Source organism: Piliocolobus tephrosceles, chromosome 9 (assembly GCF_002776525.5).
Source record: "Piliocolobus tephrosceles isolate RC106 chromosome 9, ASM277652v3, whole genome shotgun sequence".
In the NCBI taxonomy this organism is placed as follows: Eukaryota; Metazoa; Chordata; class Mammalia; order Primates; family Cercopithecidae; genus Piliocolobus; species Piliocolobus tephrosceles.
The window spans coordinates 14,210,521-14,227,935 of record NC_045442.1 but is presented as its reverse complement, the minus strand read 5'-3'; the positions used below and the strand labels follow the sequence as shown (position 1 = coordinate 14,227,935).

The 17,415-nt window shown below is 48.5% G+C and overlaps 1 protein-coding gene across 1 annotated transcript in view; it reads right to left on the bottom strand.

The window, feature by feature from the left end:
* Window positions 1-15,074: 15,074 nt before the first annotated feature.
* RGS10 (regulator of G protein signaling 10) overlaps window positions 15,075-17,415 on the bottom strand; it is a 41,879-nt gene continuing 39,538 nt past the window's right edge. The window contains exon 5 of the mRNA XM_023224387.1: window positions 15,075-15,465. Within this exon, the coding sequence (XP_023080155.1) occupies window positions 15,319-15,465 (147 nt within the window). The 3' untranslated portion in view covers window positions 15,075-15,318. The remainder of the gene's footprint in view (window positions 15,466-17,415) is intronic.

Sequence of the window (17,415 nt, the reverse complement as noted above, 5' to 3'; positions counted from 1 at the left end):
TCTATGCCAGGAGGGCTGGCCAGGGCTGCTCCCTAAGATCTCATCCACCTCTGCGGTCATTAAGCTGATGGTGAAAATCCCTGAGGTGGCCTGAGGGTTAATAACTTGTAAAGTCAGACGTACATGGGTGGAACAGAGCAGAGATGGCCACGGGACTGGGAGGGTGTGAACAGCTCCAGGCACCCAAGCCAAGTCAGGCACTGGCAGAGAGTTTGGCCTCTATTTTCTAATAGCTAAGCTGGTGGGGGAGGCGGGGAACAAAAGCAAAAAACTTGCTGAGTTACATATTTCCTGTGGAATGAAACATTCTCAAAGATTTACTTCCTGGATCTGTACTTGCCCGCCTCTAACAGAGCCACGAATAAGGTCTCCAACCACTGGAGACATGAAAATGGCGCTTAGTCAGGTGGTCTATCTTTACTCAGACTGTAGGAAGGCTGGCCTCCGGGGCCCTTTATGTTCTTTTTTTTTTCCAAGATACAGTCTTGCTCTGTCGCCCAGGCTGGAGTGCAGTGGCTCAACCTTGGTTCACGGCAAACTCCGCCTCCTGGGTTCAAGTGATTCGTCTGTCTTAGCCTCCCAAGTAGCTGGGATTACAGGCACCCACCACCACACCTGGCTAATTTTTGTATTTTTAGTAAAGATAGAGTTTTGCTATGTTGGCCAGGTTGGTCTTGAACTCCTGACCTCAAGTGATCCACCTGCCTTGGCCTCCCAAAGTGTTAGGATTACAGGTGTGAACCACCGTGCCTGGCCCCCTTTACATTCTGAGGATCTAACTGAATGCAGCCCTAGAGCCTGGGTGTCTATCAGGGTTTCCCAAAACATTGTTGTGCATGGCTTTGAACACAGAAAACATGGAGCGTTCAAACCCTGCACATTCCATAGACTGGTCTGGCCCTTGACAGGCTCCTGGGAGATGACATCTAGGCCCTCAGAATATCCAGTCTAATCAGACTGTCTTTTCATGCTGAGGCCTGGGCCATGCCAGATAGTTTATGCAGGCAGTGTAGTTTATGGTTAGAGACATGGGCCATATGGTATCAGTTTGACCTCTGGAGGAGCTAGAGACTGAGTCACTAAGATCAGCCACATGGATGTTCCACACCTATGTGAATGATCCTCAATTTAAAAAAAAAAAAAAAGCCGGGTACAGTGGCTCACGCCTGTAATCCCAGCACTTTGGGAGGCCGAGGTGGGTGGATCACTTGAGGTCGAGTTTGAGAACATCACGGCCAACATGGTAAAATCCTGTCTCTACTAAAAATACAAAAATTAGCTGGGCATGGTGGTTCACGCCTGTAATTCCAGCTACTCGGGAGGCTGAGGCACGAGAATTGTTTGAGCCCAAGAGGTGGAGGTTGCAGTGAGCCAAGATCACACCACTGCACTCCAGCCTGGATGACAGAGTGAGACGCTGTCTCAAAATAAATAAATAATTTTTTTAAAAAAGGACATTTCACAATGTTCTATAGCTTGGGAAGTCTGAGTAGACATTAGATGATATTGGGAATTATTGTTCATTTTGTTCATTTTATCGTACAATTTTATAATTGTATATAATCATGTGGTAAACAGTGACGATATGATATATGTGTAGAGCATGGAATGATTGAATCAAGTTAATTAACACATCCATCACCTTAAATACTTACCATTTATTCCTTCTAACTGTAACCGTGTATCCTTCGTCCAATGTCTCCCTATTCTCTCCACCTCCCAGCCTCTGAGGACAGCCATTCTGCTTTTTACTTCCTTGTTTGATTGTTTTAGATTCCCACTGACTCCTAATGTCCTTGTTTTAGGTGAAGCATTATGTCTGATATTCTTTAAAATAGTTTGCCAGCAAAATATGAGCAGAGAAACGAAACATGGTGAAGTGTTCATTATTAAGTCAAAGCAATGCTTTTGTTATGGTTGTATTTTTACTCTTCGGAATATTTTGAAATTGTCCTAATAAAAAGTTTGTTAAAAGTGATGGGTTAGTGGCAAACTGAGCAAAATGATTTGTCAGCACTGAATAGGTAGGAATACAAAAATATGGACAACTCCACCGAAACTCCTCCCAACTCTGCCACAGAACTGGACATAGGCAAAATGGCACCTTGGCTGCCGAAGGTTTTGTGAAGTAACCAATCTCCCTAACGGGAAAAATCAGAGTACAACCTCAAAAAGCTCATGCGTGGAGGACAAGGGGCTGCCTTCTTCTCACTCCACATGGCTGGACGAAGAGGTGAGGACAGGGTTTGTGGATTATCCATCTGCTGAGAACTGAGACACCAGAGCTGGACGGCAGGATGACGGCACAGTGGGAGGCCCAGGACCCTCAATACCCCGCCCCCAGCATCACCACAGCTCCCGGCTCCCGTCGAATGTTCTGCCTGGGTGGACTTCTCAAGTAGATGCTTGCTATGATCAGAATGTTTGTGTCCTCACCCCCAAATTCATGTTGAAACTAAAAGCCAAGGCAAAAGTATTAAGAGGTAGGGCCTTTGGGAGGTCATGGGGCTGGAGCCTTCGCCAGTGAAATTCGTGCCCTTATCAAAGAGGCCCCAGAGAGCTGCCTCACCCCTTCTACCATGTGAGGACACAGGGAGAAGACGTCCATCTGTGAAGGAAGCTGGTCCTTGCTAGACCCTGAATCTGCCAGCACCCTGGTCATGGACTTCCCTGCTTCCAGACTGTGAGAAATAAATGTCCATTGCTTCTAAGCCATTCAATCTAAGGTATTCTGTTACCGCAGCCCAAATAGAACACAGTGTCCCTTAAAAACTGCCGGCACAGTGGGTCACACCTGTAATCCCAACACTTTGGGATGCTGAGGTGGGTGGCTCACCTGAGGTTAGGAGTTCAAGACCAGCTGGCCAACATGGTGAAACCCCATCTCCACTAAAAATACAAAAATTAGCCATGGATGGTGGCATGTGCCTGTAATCCCAGCTACTCAGGAGGCTGAGGCAGGAGAATCGATTGAACCCGGGAGGCAGAGGTTGCAGTGAGCCAAGATCACGCCACTGCACTCCAACCTGGGTGACAGAGTGAGACTCTATCTCAAAAAAACAAAAACCAACAAAAAAACACTGCACCCCAGGCTGGGTGCAGCAGCTCATGCCTCTAATCCCAGCCCACTGGGAGGCCAAGGCGGCAGATCACTTGAAGTCAGGAGTTACTTGGGAGGCTGAGGCAGGAGAATCACTCGAACCTGGGAGGCGGAAGTTGCAGTGAGCCGAGATCGTGCCATTACACTCTAGTCTGGGCAACAGAATGAGACTCTGTCTCAAAAAAGCCAAAAAATAACAACAAAAATACCCTGCAGCCCAGATGCTAGAAATATTCCATAGCTGAATGCAGTGGTAGTTATGAGTGTGTAGACAAATGGAGACATCCATGGAGCTTAAGATTTGTGTACTTTACTGAAATTAGATATGTCTTAGTTTAAAAAAAAAAAAAACCTTCCCCCCAAAAAAAAAAAAAAAAAAAGAAGAAGAAGAAGAAAATGCATCTCAGTGAGCTAGGGAGGAACGAGTGAAATTGTAGCCTCTTATCTGGGAAGTTTCAGAAATAAAACATTTTGGAACGACCACCCTGAGGTAGAAGACAAGGATTTGGAGATACACTTTTAAAATGAAGTGATTGGAGACTGGGCGTAGTGCCTCACGCCTGCAATCCCAGCACTTTGGGAGGCTGAGTTGGGCGGATCACCTGAGGTCAGGAGTTTGAGACCAGCCTGGCCAACATGGTGAAACCCCATCTCTACTAAAAATACAAAAATTAGCCAGGCATTGTGGTGTGCTCCTATAATCCCAGCTAATCGGGAGGCTGAGGCATGAGAACCCGGGAGGTGGAAGTTGCAGTGAGCCAAGATCATGCCACTGCACTCCAGCCTGGGTGACAGAGCAAGACCCTGACTCAAAAATAAAAATAAAATAGAGTGGTGTGAAAGAGAAGTTTAGTAACTCAGCCATATTAAACCTTTAAGCCTCTGTGCACATCGCCAGTCATTTCTTGATCTCTTTGTTAATACAACTTTAGTACCAGGCAGTTTGTTGCCCAAAACCCTGCAGTTCTTCAAGTAATAAACTCATATCAAAACACTGTTTCTGAGCATTAAAAAATATATACATAGCACTGATTTAAAAAATGAATGAAATGAACAAAGGTCTCCCACTAATGGCCCTCGTGGGATATTTGAGAGGGTTTTGGAGCCAGCAAAGGCCAAAGTAGAGAGTGGGGCGGGGTGGGTGCGGGGGTGGTAGTCGAAAACCAATGAAAGGAGGCGGACGAAAACGTCAGTGCAAGCCCAGGAAGTACCTCAAAAACCTCACCTTCCTGCGGGAAGATGAACTGCCTGAACCGTGGGGGCCAGAAAGGATGGGAGCAGCTGCCCCACCTTCCTGCCCAGTCCCAGTCTCTGGGGAAGGGGTCTCCCCAGGGCACCCTTCCGGGGGAGAGAAGGAGAAAAGCTGGTGGGGGGAACGGTCTGACCAGATGGGTGTCCAGGGCCTTGGGGGGTCCTCCCGTGCTGCAGGGACCCGCGAGAAGCCCGGGAGCTCCCTCCCTCCACAGCTCACCAGCTCCCCCGTGAGCTCAAGCCAGGAATTTCAGGCAGGCTCTTGGGGTCCCCAGACTTCCTTCTACTCCAAGGAGCCTGGGGAGCCCAGGACCTCCCAGAAAAGCATGTGGGCAGCTCTGCCCTGGGAAACCATGGTTCTTGTCAAGAAAAAGTCACGAAGGTCCAAGAGGCTCCTCCAAACAGTGTCTACTGAATTCCCTTCCCCTTCCTTCGGACGCAAAATGTCTGCAGAGGCAACAACCTGGCTCCAGGTTGGAAATGGAGCCATATTACACTGCTGGGGCACCCACCACCCAGATTTCCCTCTCACTTCTCTGGCTTCCGCCTGCATGTCCCCTTCTGGGCCCTAACCCTCTCCTGAGACCCCCTCGCCCACCCCTGGTTTCGAGCCTGCAATCATTTGAATGACATTCAGGTCCAGCTGGCTGCCCATCCATCAGCGACCCGAACGCAGGGTAACATCGTGTGTATGTGTGTGCGGGGGATTGGGGGGACAGTGAAAGAGTCCCAGGCAAGGAGCCAGGAGTCACACCCAGCCGGGAATCTGCTACCCTTCCCTGCGCACCTTAGGCAGATCACACGACCTCTCCCTGGTTTGGTGGCCTCATAATAATCACCAAGGTTTATTAAGCTGCTGTGTGCAAGGCACTGTGCTGTGCGCATTGCATGTATTATCTCATTGGATTTTATGTAGTGCCGCCCCCCCACCCCTGCCCCAAATTCACATGTTGAAACCTAATCTCCAGTGTGATGATATTAAGAGGCAGGGCCAGCTGGGGCATGGTGACTTACATCTGTAATCCCAGCACTTTGGGAGGCCAAGGTGGGTGGATCACTTGAGGTCAGGAGTTCGAGACCACCCTGGCCAACATGGCAAAACCTCCTGTCTACCAAAAATACAAAAATTAGCCATGGGTAGTGGTGCATGCCTGTAATCCCAGCTATTCAGGAGACTGAGGCAGGAGAATTGCTTGAACCCAGGAGGCAGAGGTTGCAGTGAGCGCATATCATGCCACTGCACTCCAGTCTGGGTGACAGAGCAAGACTCCATCAAGCAAGCAAGCAAGAAGGGACGGAGGGAGGGAGGGAAAGAAAGGGAAAGAAAGAAAAAAAGAGAGAAAGAGAGAAAGAAGGAAAGAAAGAAAGAAAGGAAAGAAAGAAAGAAGAGAAAGAAAGAAAGAAAGAAAGAGGGAAAGAAAGAGGGAAAGAAAGGAAAGGAAAGGAAAGGGACAGGGCCTTTTGCGGGTGATTAGGTCATGAGGGCTCTGGGTCGACACCTGAATGAATGGGAATCAGTGCCCAGAGACCCTAGGGAACTTGCTTGTCCTTTCTAGCTGAGCATGTGCCCAGCATGTGAGGACATAAAAGTCACCACTGATGAGAAACAGGCTCTCACCAAACACCTCATCTGTCAGTGTCTTTAATCTTGGGCTTCCCAGCCTCCAGAACTGTGAGCAATAAATATCTGTTGTTTATAAGTTACCCAGGTATTTTGTTACAGCAGCCGAAACAGACTAAGGCATAGGGACCAATATTATCCCATCTAATACATGAGAAAACTTGAGCTTGAAAACATCCATGGTGGCTTATGCAAGCTCACAGGGCTAATAAGCGAGAGAGCTGGGATAAAATTTAGGCAGTTGAACTTCATGACATGAACATAACCACAATTCTCATGCTAACCAACAGTAAATAATAATAATAATAAACAATGAAGCTAGGCACAGTGGCTCATGTCTGTAATCCCAGCACTTTGAAAGGCTGAGGTGAGCGGATCACCTGAAGTCAGGAGTTTGAGACCAGCCTGGCCAACATGATGAAACCCTGTCTCTTCTAAAACTACAGAAATTGGCCGGGCATGGTGGCGCACACCTGTAATCCCAGCTACTCGGGAGACTGAGGCAGGAGAATCGATTGAACCCAGAAGCAGAGGTTGCAGTGAGCCAAGATCGCACCACTGTGCTCCAGTCTGGGTGATACAGCGTGACTCCGTCTCAAAAATAATAATAATGATGATAGTTGACAGAGTTCTTTTAGTGCTAAGGTTCTGGGGAAACCTGCAAATTTAGTAAAGGTGGACCCATATTTTCATGTTTTTAAGTCATGATGAGTGACCCCGCTCCCTTAGGAAAAAAGAGAGAAATACCCCTCTGGGAGGGACGGGGACAGCCTCCTGGGAGTTCGGAGTCTCGCCTCTGCCTCTGCAATCAGCCAGGATCTGTAGACACAGATATTTATGAGGCAGCCTGCGGCGCTCTATTTCTTCCCCCATTCTTATGGGGGTGAGAGGGGCAGCAGGAGACCGAAAGCCACATACTTGCAAAGTCATCCTTCCTCTGGAGACCAAGAAGCAGCAGATTCTTTTCCTGGGAAACAAGTCTACCAGGCAGACATCTGTTACTCTTCGCGATCTGCATGCCATAACAGTTTAAAAAACAGAGTTTAAATGCTTAAAGAAGAAGAAAACAGTTTGCCTGTGTTGCAAAGCAGCATATAAACGGTGCTGGAATTAGCACAAGGGAAACATTTATCTTTCCTAGATAATCTCAAAACAGGACTTTTTTTTGGATTGTATATAATTATGTTTATTGGCTTGGAAAGATGCCCATGATATATTCCTAAAGGCAAAAACAAAAACAAAAAGCAAAACTGGTTGCAAACACAAACCAGGCTTTTTAAAGAAGCATTGACTCTGCCTCCCTGACTGGGGCCGGGGCCCTCTGTGTATCCATAGAAGAAAGGCTAGAATGGGATGAGACTGGCTGGGTAGCAGCCTTCTCCCTGGGAGAACAGAGACACAGTCACATTTTCTAGCTGTAATGACCAAAGATTTTCCTGAGCTGGATAAGCCCAGCCTGGCATAGTGATGGATAGTGGGCTGTGGGGATCCAAAAGACCTGGGTTCCAGTCCTAGCCCCACTGACTATGAGTTGTGGTGACCTAGTGCAGGTTCAGTGCTGCTGGAGCTCACTTCTCCACTGACACAGTGGAAGTCACACCTCCTGCGCACAGGGGAGGTGCTCATGAAAGGGTGGGCTTCTCTCCCTCCAATCTGTTTTCTTGTTTGTTTGTTTGTTTATTTGTTTGTTTTTGAGTTAAAGTCTCGCTCTGTCACCCAGGCTGTAGTGCACTAGCACAATCTTGGCTCACTGCAACCTCTGCCTCCCAGGTTCAGGCAATTCTCCTGCCTCGGCCTCTCGAGTAGCTGGGATTATAGACATCCACCACCATTCCCAGCTAATTTTTGTATTTTTAGTGGAGACGGGGTTTCATCATGTTGACCATGCTAGTCTAGAATTCCTGACCTCAAGTGATCTGCCCATGTCAGCCTCCCAAAGTGCTGGGATAACAAGAATGAGCCACTGCACCCGGCCTCCAATCTGTGTTTTTGTGACAATGACATGGATTGGCCATGACCAATGGGCAACCCTGGTGTGGCAGGCTGTGAATGAGGTCAACCAAAATTTTAGATCCTGACCCATGTGGTATTAATTTGCTCACTCCAGGAACATTTCTGGAGTGCCTGCTCGTGGCTACCCTGGGCCAGGCACCAGGCTGGCTGCTGGGAGCACAGGAGAGAGACCTGGTCCCTGTTCTTGTGGGGAGAGGCCCAAACTGCTAACAGTCAGACCTGGGCTCTGAAGGGGCTGTGCAGGAGCATGAGGGAGGAGGGGCTGCCTCGAGGGATTTGGTCCCCTCCTCAGGAGCTAACACACAGCCTGAGACCTGAAGGATGAGAAGGGGCTGGCCACACCAGGGTCAGGAGGAAGCCACTCTGTGCACTGGCTGTGGCCCAGACAAAGGCTGCGGGAAGCAACATCCTGCCTTGCTCCCGGTCGGCTTCAGGCCTGCGAGGCTGCAAAGGGCCAACTGCAGAGGATGGAGGGTGAGGTGGGGCTGAGCTACATCTCCCAGGCCTCGGTTATGATCTGAATTTTTATGCTGAGAACAAGAAAAGGGCACAAAAGGGGCTTAAGCAGAGTGAGCAGTATGGCCAGGTTTGTTCTTTTACAAGCTGGATACTAGGCCAGACCCAACGGCTCACATCTGTAATCCCAGCACTCTAGGAGGCCAAGGCTGGAGGATCGCTTAGGGTGAGGAGTTCAAGACCAGCCTGGGCAACATAGGGAGACCCCATCTATAAAAAACAAACAAACAAACATATATATATGTGTGTGTGTGTGTGTGTGTATCTATATATATATATATAAATAAAACAAATTAGCCAGGTGTGGTGGTGTGTGCCTATAGCACCAGCTACTTAGGAGGCTGAGGTGGGAGGATCACTGGATCCCAGGGGTTTGAGGCTGCAGTGAGCTACGATCACACCACTGCCCTCCCACCTGGACAACAGACTGAGACTCTGTCTCTTAAAAAAAAAAGTATACTAGATGGAGATGAGGAGCAGGGGTGTGGAGTGAGGTGGACAGACCAGCTAGGAGGAGGATCCTCCGAGCAAGAGATGAGGTGACCTGGTCAGGGCCCGTGGCCATGGAGACGGGAGGCATGGACACGGTGAAGCTATATTTTGGAGAAGAATCTAGAGGACTTACTGATGATCAGATGTCGAACTGCAGGACAGAGGAGACTATCAGGCCACTTCCAGCTGCCCCTACCCAGTGGCCTTGTGGGCATCAGGAAAAGGGCTCCTCTGGACAAGCGTGCAGCACAGGGCACCCGTGCAAGACGCTCACCCTGAGACCCTCACCTGCAAGTGCAAAGTTGTTCAAGCTCCTGATCCGCACTCAGAGACTTGGGCAACTTTGGACTTGCAAAGCTTGTAGTGTCTGTGGCAATCCAAGGGTAGGCCTGGGCTCTGCCCAAGGTTTAGGGACCATTTCAACACAGTGATTCTACCCCTGGCTCCGGCTGTGCGTGAAGCTTCTTCCCTCCCTGCCCAGGCACCAGACTTTTTACAGGACTCACTGCATTGGACACAACTAACCTGGTGAAGAAAACAGTTTTTAAAACCCTGGAAGCTAATGTTACAAGACCATTTCGCACTTAAATAAATGCAAGTTCTAGAACATCTGCAGCCAAAATGAAAGTAAATAATGACAGAATGTGAGTCATGAGTAGTTTGCAAAGCTTGTAAACAAAGCATCCTCCCAAATTCAGAGCCATGGCCTGAGAGTTGGGTACCAATTAATCAGCCCTTAGTTCTATCACACACAAAAGGACACGTGTCCTCATTAGCAAGCCATGACGGGAACTTAGCTAACTGACTGTCACTTGATTGTCTGGAGTTCACTTAAAACTGAAGTAAAAAGCTTATCCCCTGAAGAACAGAGCACTCATGCTCACATTGTTTGAAAGAATCACTTCACTGCCAGTGTCAACATGAAGCTTAACATCCTGACATTTATGGGAAAGGCAAAACAACCCCACTCGTAAACTGAAGAGATGAGCCCAACCAGCCATCGGTCCCTCTCCCAGGGGCTGGTCACTTTCTTTCTGATGGCAGTTGTTGATGCAGACCTCATGTCCTCTCCTGGCCAGTTGCTCTCCAAGAGCAGGGTTAATGCCTCATTCTTTCACCCCTACATTCCTGTGTCTAGTATTTGACCTGGATATAGTAGGTGCACATTAAATATCTGTTGTGTGAGTGGATGAGCATCTTTCCCAAAAGGCCAATGTTCACCCCAGCCCTGGACTTCTCAGGGGCCCTGTCCAGGCAAAGGATGGACCAAAAAGGGAGCTGGGTAGGAGACAGAAGGTTTGGCTCCTGTCGCAGCCTCTGCCACTCACAAGCATGTGCTCAGATGAGTCATGTCATCCATTTTGGTGTTCCCATCTCTAAAACAGGAGGAATAGCTGTCCCCCAACTTTTTAAGGGTTTGCGATGACATGATGGGAAAGAAGCACTTGGAAAGGGGTTCCACAAGTGTGATGTGATTCCCCTCACACCTCAGAGGGGAGTTCTGCAATTGAGAAGGTGGGGCAGTGCAGGACCAAGGTTAGAAACGGTGTGCAACTTACTCTCAGAAAGCCAGCAAGTAAGCAGAGTGGATTTGAAGGTATAATGAATGACTGCAAAGGCCACCCAGGCTGTGCTCTCTGCACATGAGAACTAGAAATCAGAGTACAAACTATGGAGCCAGCAGATAACACAAATATGGGAGTGGTCTAAGGTAAGGCAATAGGGAACGGTGGGACCTGCAGCCAACTAGAGATTACAATCACGCTCTGCCTCAGGCATTTGCAAAAAGATTTAAAATTTACACCCCATGAAACAGCAAAATGAATCTACGGCCTGCAGACTGGGAGTCTGAGACCCCTGCAGATGGCTGTATTAAGCATGTCATTTTTTTTTTTTTTTTCAGATGGAGTCTCGCTCTGTGGCCCAGGCTGGGGTGCAGTGCCATGATCTCGGCTCACTGCAACATCTGCCTCACAGGTTCCAGTGATTCTCCTGCCTGAGGCTCCCTAGTAGCTGGGATTATAGGTGTGTGCCACCACTCCAGCTAATTTTTGTATTTTTAGTAGAGACGGAGTTTCACCATGGTGGCCAGGCTGGTCTCAAACTCCTGACCTTAGGTGATCCGCCCGCCCTGATCTCCCAAAGTGCTGAGATTACAGGCGTGAGCCACTGTTCCGGGCCTCTAGCACGTCTTTTTATTCCAATGCTCACTCGGGGCCTTGCTGACACTGGAGACACTGCCCCTCCCAGGCAGGGCCCCCTAATTCCTGGAGATAGTAAACAACTGAGTGTGCCTTTAATGTGCAAAGCCATGAATCCAGAGATGTAACCCAGATGCCTCCTTGATCAGGCTGTCACCCTGGAGGCCATTACCCATCTGCCTTAAGCACCCCAGAGTCTGGCCAGACAACTAGGGATAGTCCCTATACCCCAGAACCTGCTGAAATGACTCAAACCAGCCCATCTGAAGCCTGTTTACCCTGCTTGCCTTTTCCAAAGAAACCACAGTAAAGGCTCTTGCCCATGTTTTCCCCTTGGGCTGCCTCCTGACCCTGGTGCTTCCCCCATGTGGCCCTGCATGATTATTGCATGCCGCCTCTGCTTAGGAACTGTGAGTAACAAATTGTCTCTCCAATGGCAGTTGTCTCCTGATCTGTTGGCCTCATTAGGCCTGAACAGTAAGAAAACCTGTATTTTCATACATCTGTAAACCCTGCCGGAGCACAGCTCACCACTGCTGCTTTATTGCCCCCCTGAATCTTGGCACCTAGCACAGTCCCTGGCACATTGAAGACACAATTTCTTTTTTTTTTTTTTTGAGACAGAGTTTTGCTCTGTCACCCAGGCTGGAGTGCAGCTCACTGCAACCTTCGCCTCCCGATTCAGGTGATCCTCCTGCCTCTACCTCCTGAGTAGCTGGATTACTGGCATGTGCAGTCATGCACGGCTAATATTTGTATTTTTAGTAGAGACAGAGTTTCACCATGTTGGCCAGGCTGGTCTCAAACTCCTGACCTCAGGTGATCCACCCACCTCGGCCTCCCAAAGTGCTGGGATTACAGGTGCAAGCCGCCACACCCAGCCGAAGACACAATTTCAACCCTAATCAATGAATGGATGGGCATAGGGATGAAAGCAAAGGGCTGGGTAGAAGCATTTGTTTGGCTATGTGGATCCCCTACACTTCAGCTTCATGTTTGCAATTGCTTCAGGACACTAAATTCTGCATATGCCTCAGTGCTGCAACTGGCATAGATGTAGGCGATCAGGCAGGAGCAAGCCAGACAGAGTGGCATGAGTTCACACTAGTAGGAGTAAGCAGTGATTAAGCTCTGAGGCTCACCACCCCGCTGCCTTTCAGCTTTTCAGGCAACTCCTAAGTGGGGGCAGGGGGAAGAATATTCTTTTAATGGCTGATCTTCTGGCTAACACTGGCTATTTGTTTTATTCAAACTCTTAGAAAGAGACGGCCATCTCAAAGGGTCTCTGCGCCCATTGGTAAAAGGGGAAAAGCCAGAGAGCGGCTTCCTAGCCCACCAGTCTCTGAGATCTGCCCACGACAGGCTCTCCAAAGGCAGCCAGTCAGGTCACCCTGAAGACTCCCTACGTCTGCAGTGGTGCAGTGAGTTGCCCCTGCATCCCTGAATAACCGAACTGCATTCGGTTAATAAACTGAAAGCTGGCCGGGTGCAGTGGCTCAAGTCTGTAATCCCAGCACTTTGGGAGGCCGAGACGGGCGGATCACAAGGTCAGGAGATAGAGACCATCCTGGCTAACACGGTGAAACCCCGTCTCTACTAAAAAATACAAAAAACTAGCCGGGCGAGGTGGCGGGTGCCTATAGTCCCAGCTACCCGGGAGGCTGAGGCAGGAGAATGGCGTAAACCTGGGAGGCAGAGCTTGCAGTGAGCTGAGATCCGGCCACTGCACTCCAGCCTGGGCGACAGAGCAAGGCTCCGTCTCAAAAACAAACAAACAAAAAAAACTGAAAGCTAAGTTAGAGAACCTGTGTTGTTTTTAATCTTTACTCTTTAAAAATGCATCAATCTAGCCAGGTGCAGTGGCTCACACCTGTAATCCTAGCACTTTGGAAGGCTGAGGGGGCAGATCACTTGAAGTCAGGAGTTCAAGACCAGCTTGGCCAATATGGCGAAAACCCGACTCCACTAAAAATGCAAAAAATTAGCTGGGCATGGTGGTGGGTGCCTGTAATTCCAGCTACTTGGGAGGCTGAGGCACAAGAATCGCTTGAACCTGGGAGGTGGAGGTTGCAGTGACCTGAGATCATGCCACTGAACTCCAGCCTGGGAGACAGAGTGACACTCCATCTCAAAAATTAAAAAATAGGCCTGGTGCGGTGGCTCATGCCTGTAATCCCAGCACTTTGGGAGGCTAAGGCGGGAGGATCATGAGGTCAGTTCAAGACCAGCCTGACCAACATGGTGAAACCCCGTCTCTACTAAAAATACAAAAATCAGCTGGGCATGGTGGTATGTGCCTGTAATCCCAGCTACTCAGGAGGCTGAGGCAGAAGAATCGCTTTAACCCATGTGGCAGAGATTGCAGTGAGCCAAGATCGTGCCACTGCACTCCAGCCTGGGTGACAGAGCAAGACTCTGTCTCAAAAATAAATAAATACATACACACATACATACATAAAGCGCCAATCTGCTCTGCTTGACAATGAACTGAATTTCTCTGATCACAGGGCCCTTGGGTGTCATTCTCAGTATCACCGTCTCCTTCCTAGGTTCTGGAAATAGGCAGAGAGAAGACAGGTGCAGAGTAGGCCTGTCTGGGAAGTACCTGAGGAGGGTGGAGAAGCCTCTGTTTGCTGTTTCTGATGAATGTCGTTGGGTTATTTAGTGCTTGGCGGTGAACGGCTCCCTGAAGGCCATCCCTTTCCCAGGCCCTGGATGGAAGAGCAGGAAACATTTGACCACAGTGTCTAGACAGCGAGGGTAGGGAATCCGGGGGGCTGCCCAAGAGCTCATGTGGGGGACAGCCATCAGTAGGGTAACTGCGACCCAGAATAGAACCAGATTAGGGCTTGTAATAGGCATTATCCCAGTCTAATTATTAAGCTCAACCCCTCTTCTCTCAGAAAAGTATCCTAGTTTGATTGATAAATTATACAGCCACCTTCAACACTAGGGAATTTTGCAAACAGGAAAGTCTGAGTTGGGAGACTCACACGCAACAGAAGCTGGTCACTTTGTACAAATAGAAAGGGCTTAGCAAACATCCTGGAAAAGGCCTGGTGGCAGTACCCAACCCCCTACAAATAGCAGGAACAATTCACCGAAGGGAACTGAGCCTGACCTTGGCTCTGGTAGGCTCTGCTCTAAAAGTGGAGTTCCTGGGCTGGCGGGGACAGCCTGGCCCAAGCGTGGCCCATTCGCAGCCTCCCCACCCAAGAAGAGCAGGCTGAAAGGCAGCATTTCTTTTTCCTGTTGAAGTCTCAAGCCAGAGTTAGTCTCAAGCCAGAGTTAGTAAGTTCTGCGGGAGCAGAGAGGAAAGGATTATGATGTGTCCACGATGGGTACAGGAGAAAGGAAGAGCCCCACCAACTCCATCCTCAGCACGTACCTGTGTTACAATGCCATTCGACAACACCTTGACTCTCCAGGGGGACCCTGAACAATCTCCCACTTGTGTTTCTTTTCCCTCCTGGTTGAGATCTTGTTTCTGTCAAGATGAACTATTTATCTGCGTTGCATGAAATGTCACGGGTTGTGGTCAAAACCGGGACCAACCCACACACAAGAAATAATAACCCTTTGATGAAACTCACACACAAGTTTCCCAAATCTTTAGAGGCTGTCAGTGATTCATTTTCTTTTTCCAGCACTGAACTTGCTCTCGAGAAATATTTAACCCAAAAGGCGACTGGCAGACAATACCCTTGGGAGCCTGGGTTTGCCGGATCAATGCATGCTTGAGTTAATTTACCAAGTGACGTGTGGACATGCATCCACTCACCAGAGAGGTAGAGCAAACACTTACAAGGTAAAAGGTAGTGATGTGTTTCACCCTGCGGCCTTACATGAGGCTTAATTAAGCTACAAAATGCTCAATGTGTCCAGTGTTGAAGGAATCTCTGTTTTGTGAACTAAAACTTCCAAGTTATTATTATTATTTTTTTATGTTAGCTTAGCCATCATGCAAAATTTACTGGTGAAGCAGTTAATAAAACACACATATCCTATGGAATGGTTTTGTACATTTCAGTCCTTACAAATAACAAAGCAACGATAAACCCTGCACGGTCCTGAGAGGAAGTTCCTTTGCTTCTTAAAGCTGCCAGTCCTGGCTCTTTGGGGGCTCATGTGTTATAAATTCTGGAAGCTCTTTTAGCTGCAGTTTGAGCATCAGGCGAATCTTCTTCCTCTTCCTCGGTTCGCTTGTGTTTTAAAAACAAGTCAGACTTTAAGAAGCGGCTGTAGCTGTCGTACTTCATGAGATTAAAGATCTACGGAGGAAAAGAAGAAAGAGTCTGAAGGCTGAGGCTAATCCAGGTCATAAATCATCTCATCAAGTAAGTATTAGATACCTACCATGTGCCAAAGAATACTAATACGTGCAAAGAACACACTAAGAAAGCTCAAATAAGCCATCTGCTAGACAAGGCAGATCTCCTGGAGATTTTTGGTCATTATGCAATAATCTCAATGGAATATATAGACAGTCACATGAACAAATATGCCTTTATTTTCCACGGAAATATAGATTCACACAGCACTAATTCGGACCCTTGTACTAAGAAGTCCTTCAAGACTCTCCCCTTTATTTGCCTAGATAACACAAGGACGTATTTCTCCAAGAGCTTAAGGCAGCCGGACAGAAACCACTTCTGTAGAGGCAGTGGTGTTAAAAAGATCACTGATATATCACATGATGCCAGTATTGTTAAGACTCCCAGTAAGTCTGGCATCCGAGATCTCAAACAAACCTATTATTGTGCCAAGAGTCAAAATGAGGCATGCTCACTGCAGGGCAGGACAGTCAAACTATGATCTCAGCACAGGAACAGGCCCCAAATAAAGAACAGAGCAGCCAGCTGCAGCAGGCCAACATCTGTGCCATCAGACGGGCTGGGGGGCACATCCCCAGAATGAAACAAGTCTAAGGTATGTCAGGTGAGCGAAGAAGACGCCGGACAGAGCTGAAGTGCCCCAGATTAGAGGGCTGCCCTGCCGGTACAGCAGACACCCAGAAGGCTGTCCACAGGCACAGTAGCTTCCTTTGGCCGCCACTGAACCTCTTCTGGGCCATGGTCCTTGTGACCAGCATTCATCTGCCCCCACTCCTACCCAATCCTGTGCCATCTGCCCTCCTCCCTTGTCCCAGGAAAGGGGCAGGGAAAGGAGAAGCACAAAGCCTTTTCCAGCTGTTGAGGAGTATGATCTCTTTCCCACCCCTCATCTTTCTCTCTCTCTCTCTCTCTCCCCCTCTCTCAGACCTTTCCACTTAACTTTCAGTATACTCTGCAACTAAAAACCCACACAGTTCACCCTGGTACACGGAACAACCAAGTGGAAAGTTCCAGAGATGTCTAGAATGTCGCTGACTGCCAGACGCGGTTGTCAAGTGGATGGTAAAACCCTGACATATTTTAAGGCTGCCCTCTCCCAACACACATACACTATTATATAAATGAAACATCTGAGGGGGCCGGGCACGGTGGCTCACACCTGTAATCTCAGCACTTTGGGAGGTGGAGACAGGTGGATCACTTGAGGTCAGGAGTTCAAGACCAGCCCAGCCAACATGGTGAAACCCCCGTCTCTATTAAAAATACAAAAATTAGCCGAGCGTGGTGGCACATGCCTGTAACCCCAGCTACTTGGGAGGCTGAGGCAGAAGAATCACTTGAACCTGGGAGGCAGAGGCTGCAGTGAGCTGAGATCACACCATTGCACTCCAGCCTAGGCAACAGAGCGAGACTCTGTCTCAAAAAAATAAATAAATAAAATAAAATAAAAAATAAATAAACATCAGAGGGACTCAAAGGACTCGGAACATCTGCTTGGCAGATAGGAAGTGCTTCAGGAGGGAACTGGAACCCTCAAATTTTACACCTTCATCTTCCCAAGATGGCTTCAACCATAGCAGAACCGCCTGAGTCACTGTGCTATAAACAGAGTCCACAACCCAGAGAAAGACCTGGGACTTTAGGTTTTCTTTAAACTGTTAAACTAGCGCCTGCCCATCCCCTGGTGCCCTTCTAGTATTGCCCGAGTCGTCCAGCTGCTCAGCAAGGCCCTGCCTCCTTAAGGCCCTGTCCCATGCCACGCTAGAGCAGTCGTCTATCTTGTAGCCATCCTGTAATTCCAGGTATGACTGTAATTTTCTGAGGTTTACACACACACAAAAAAATTTAATCCCAGAAGATACAAAAATCATAGCCAGGGGTGAGATG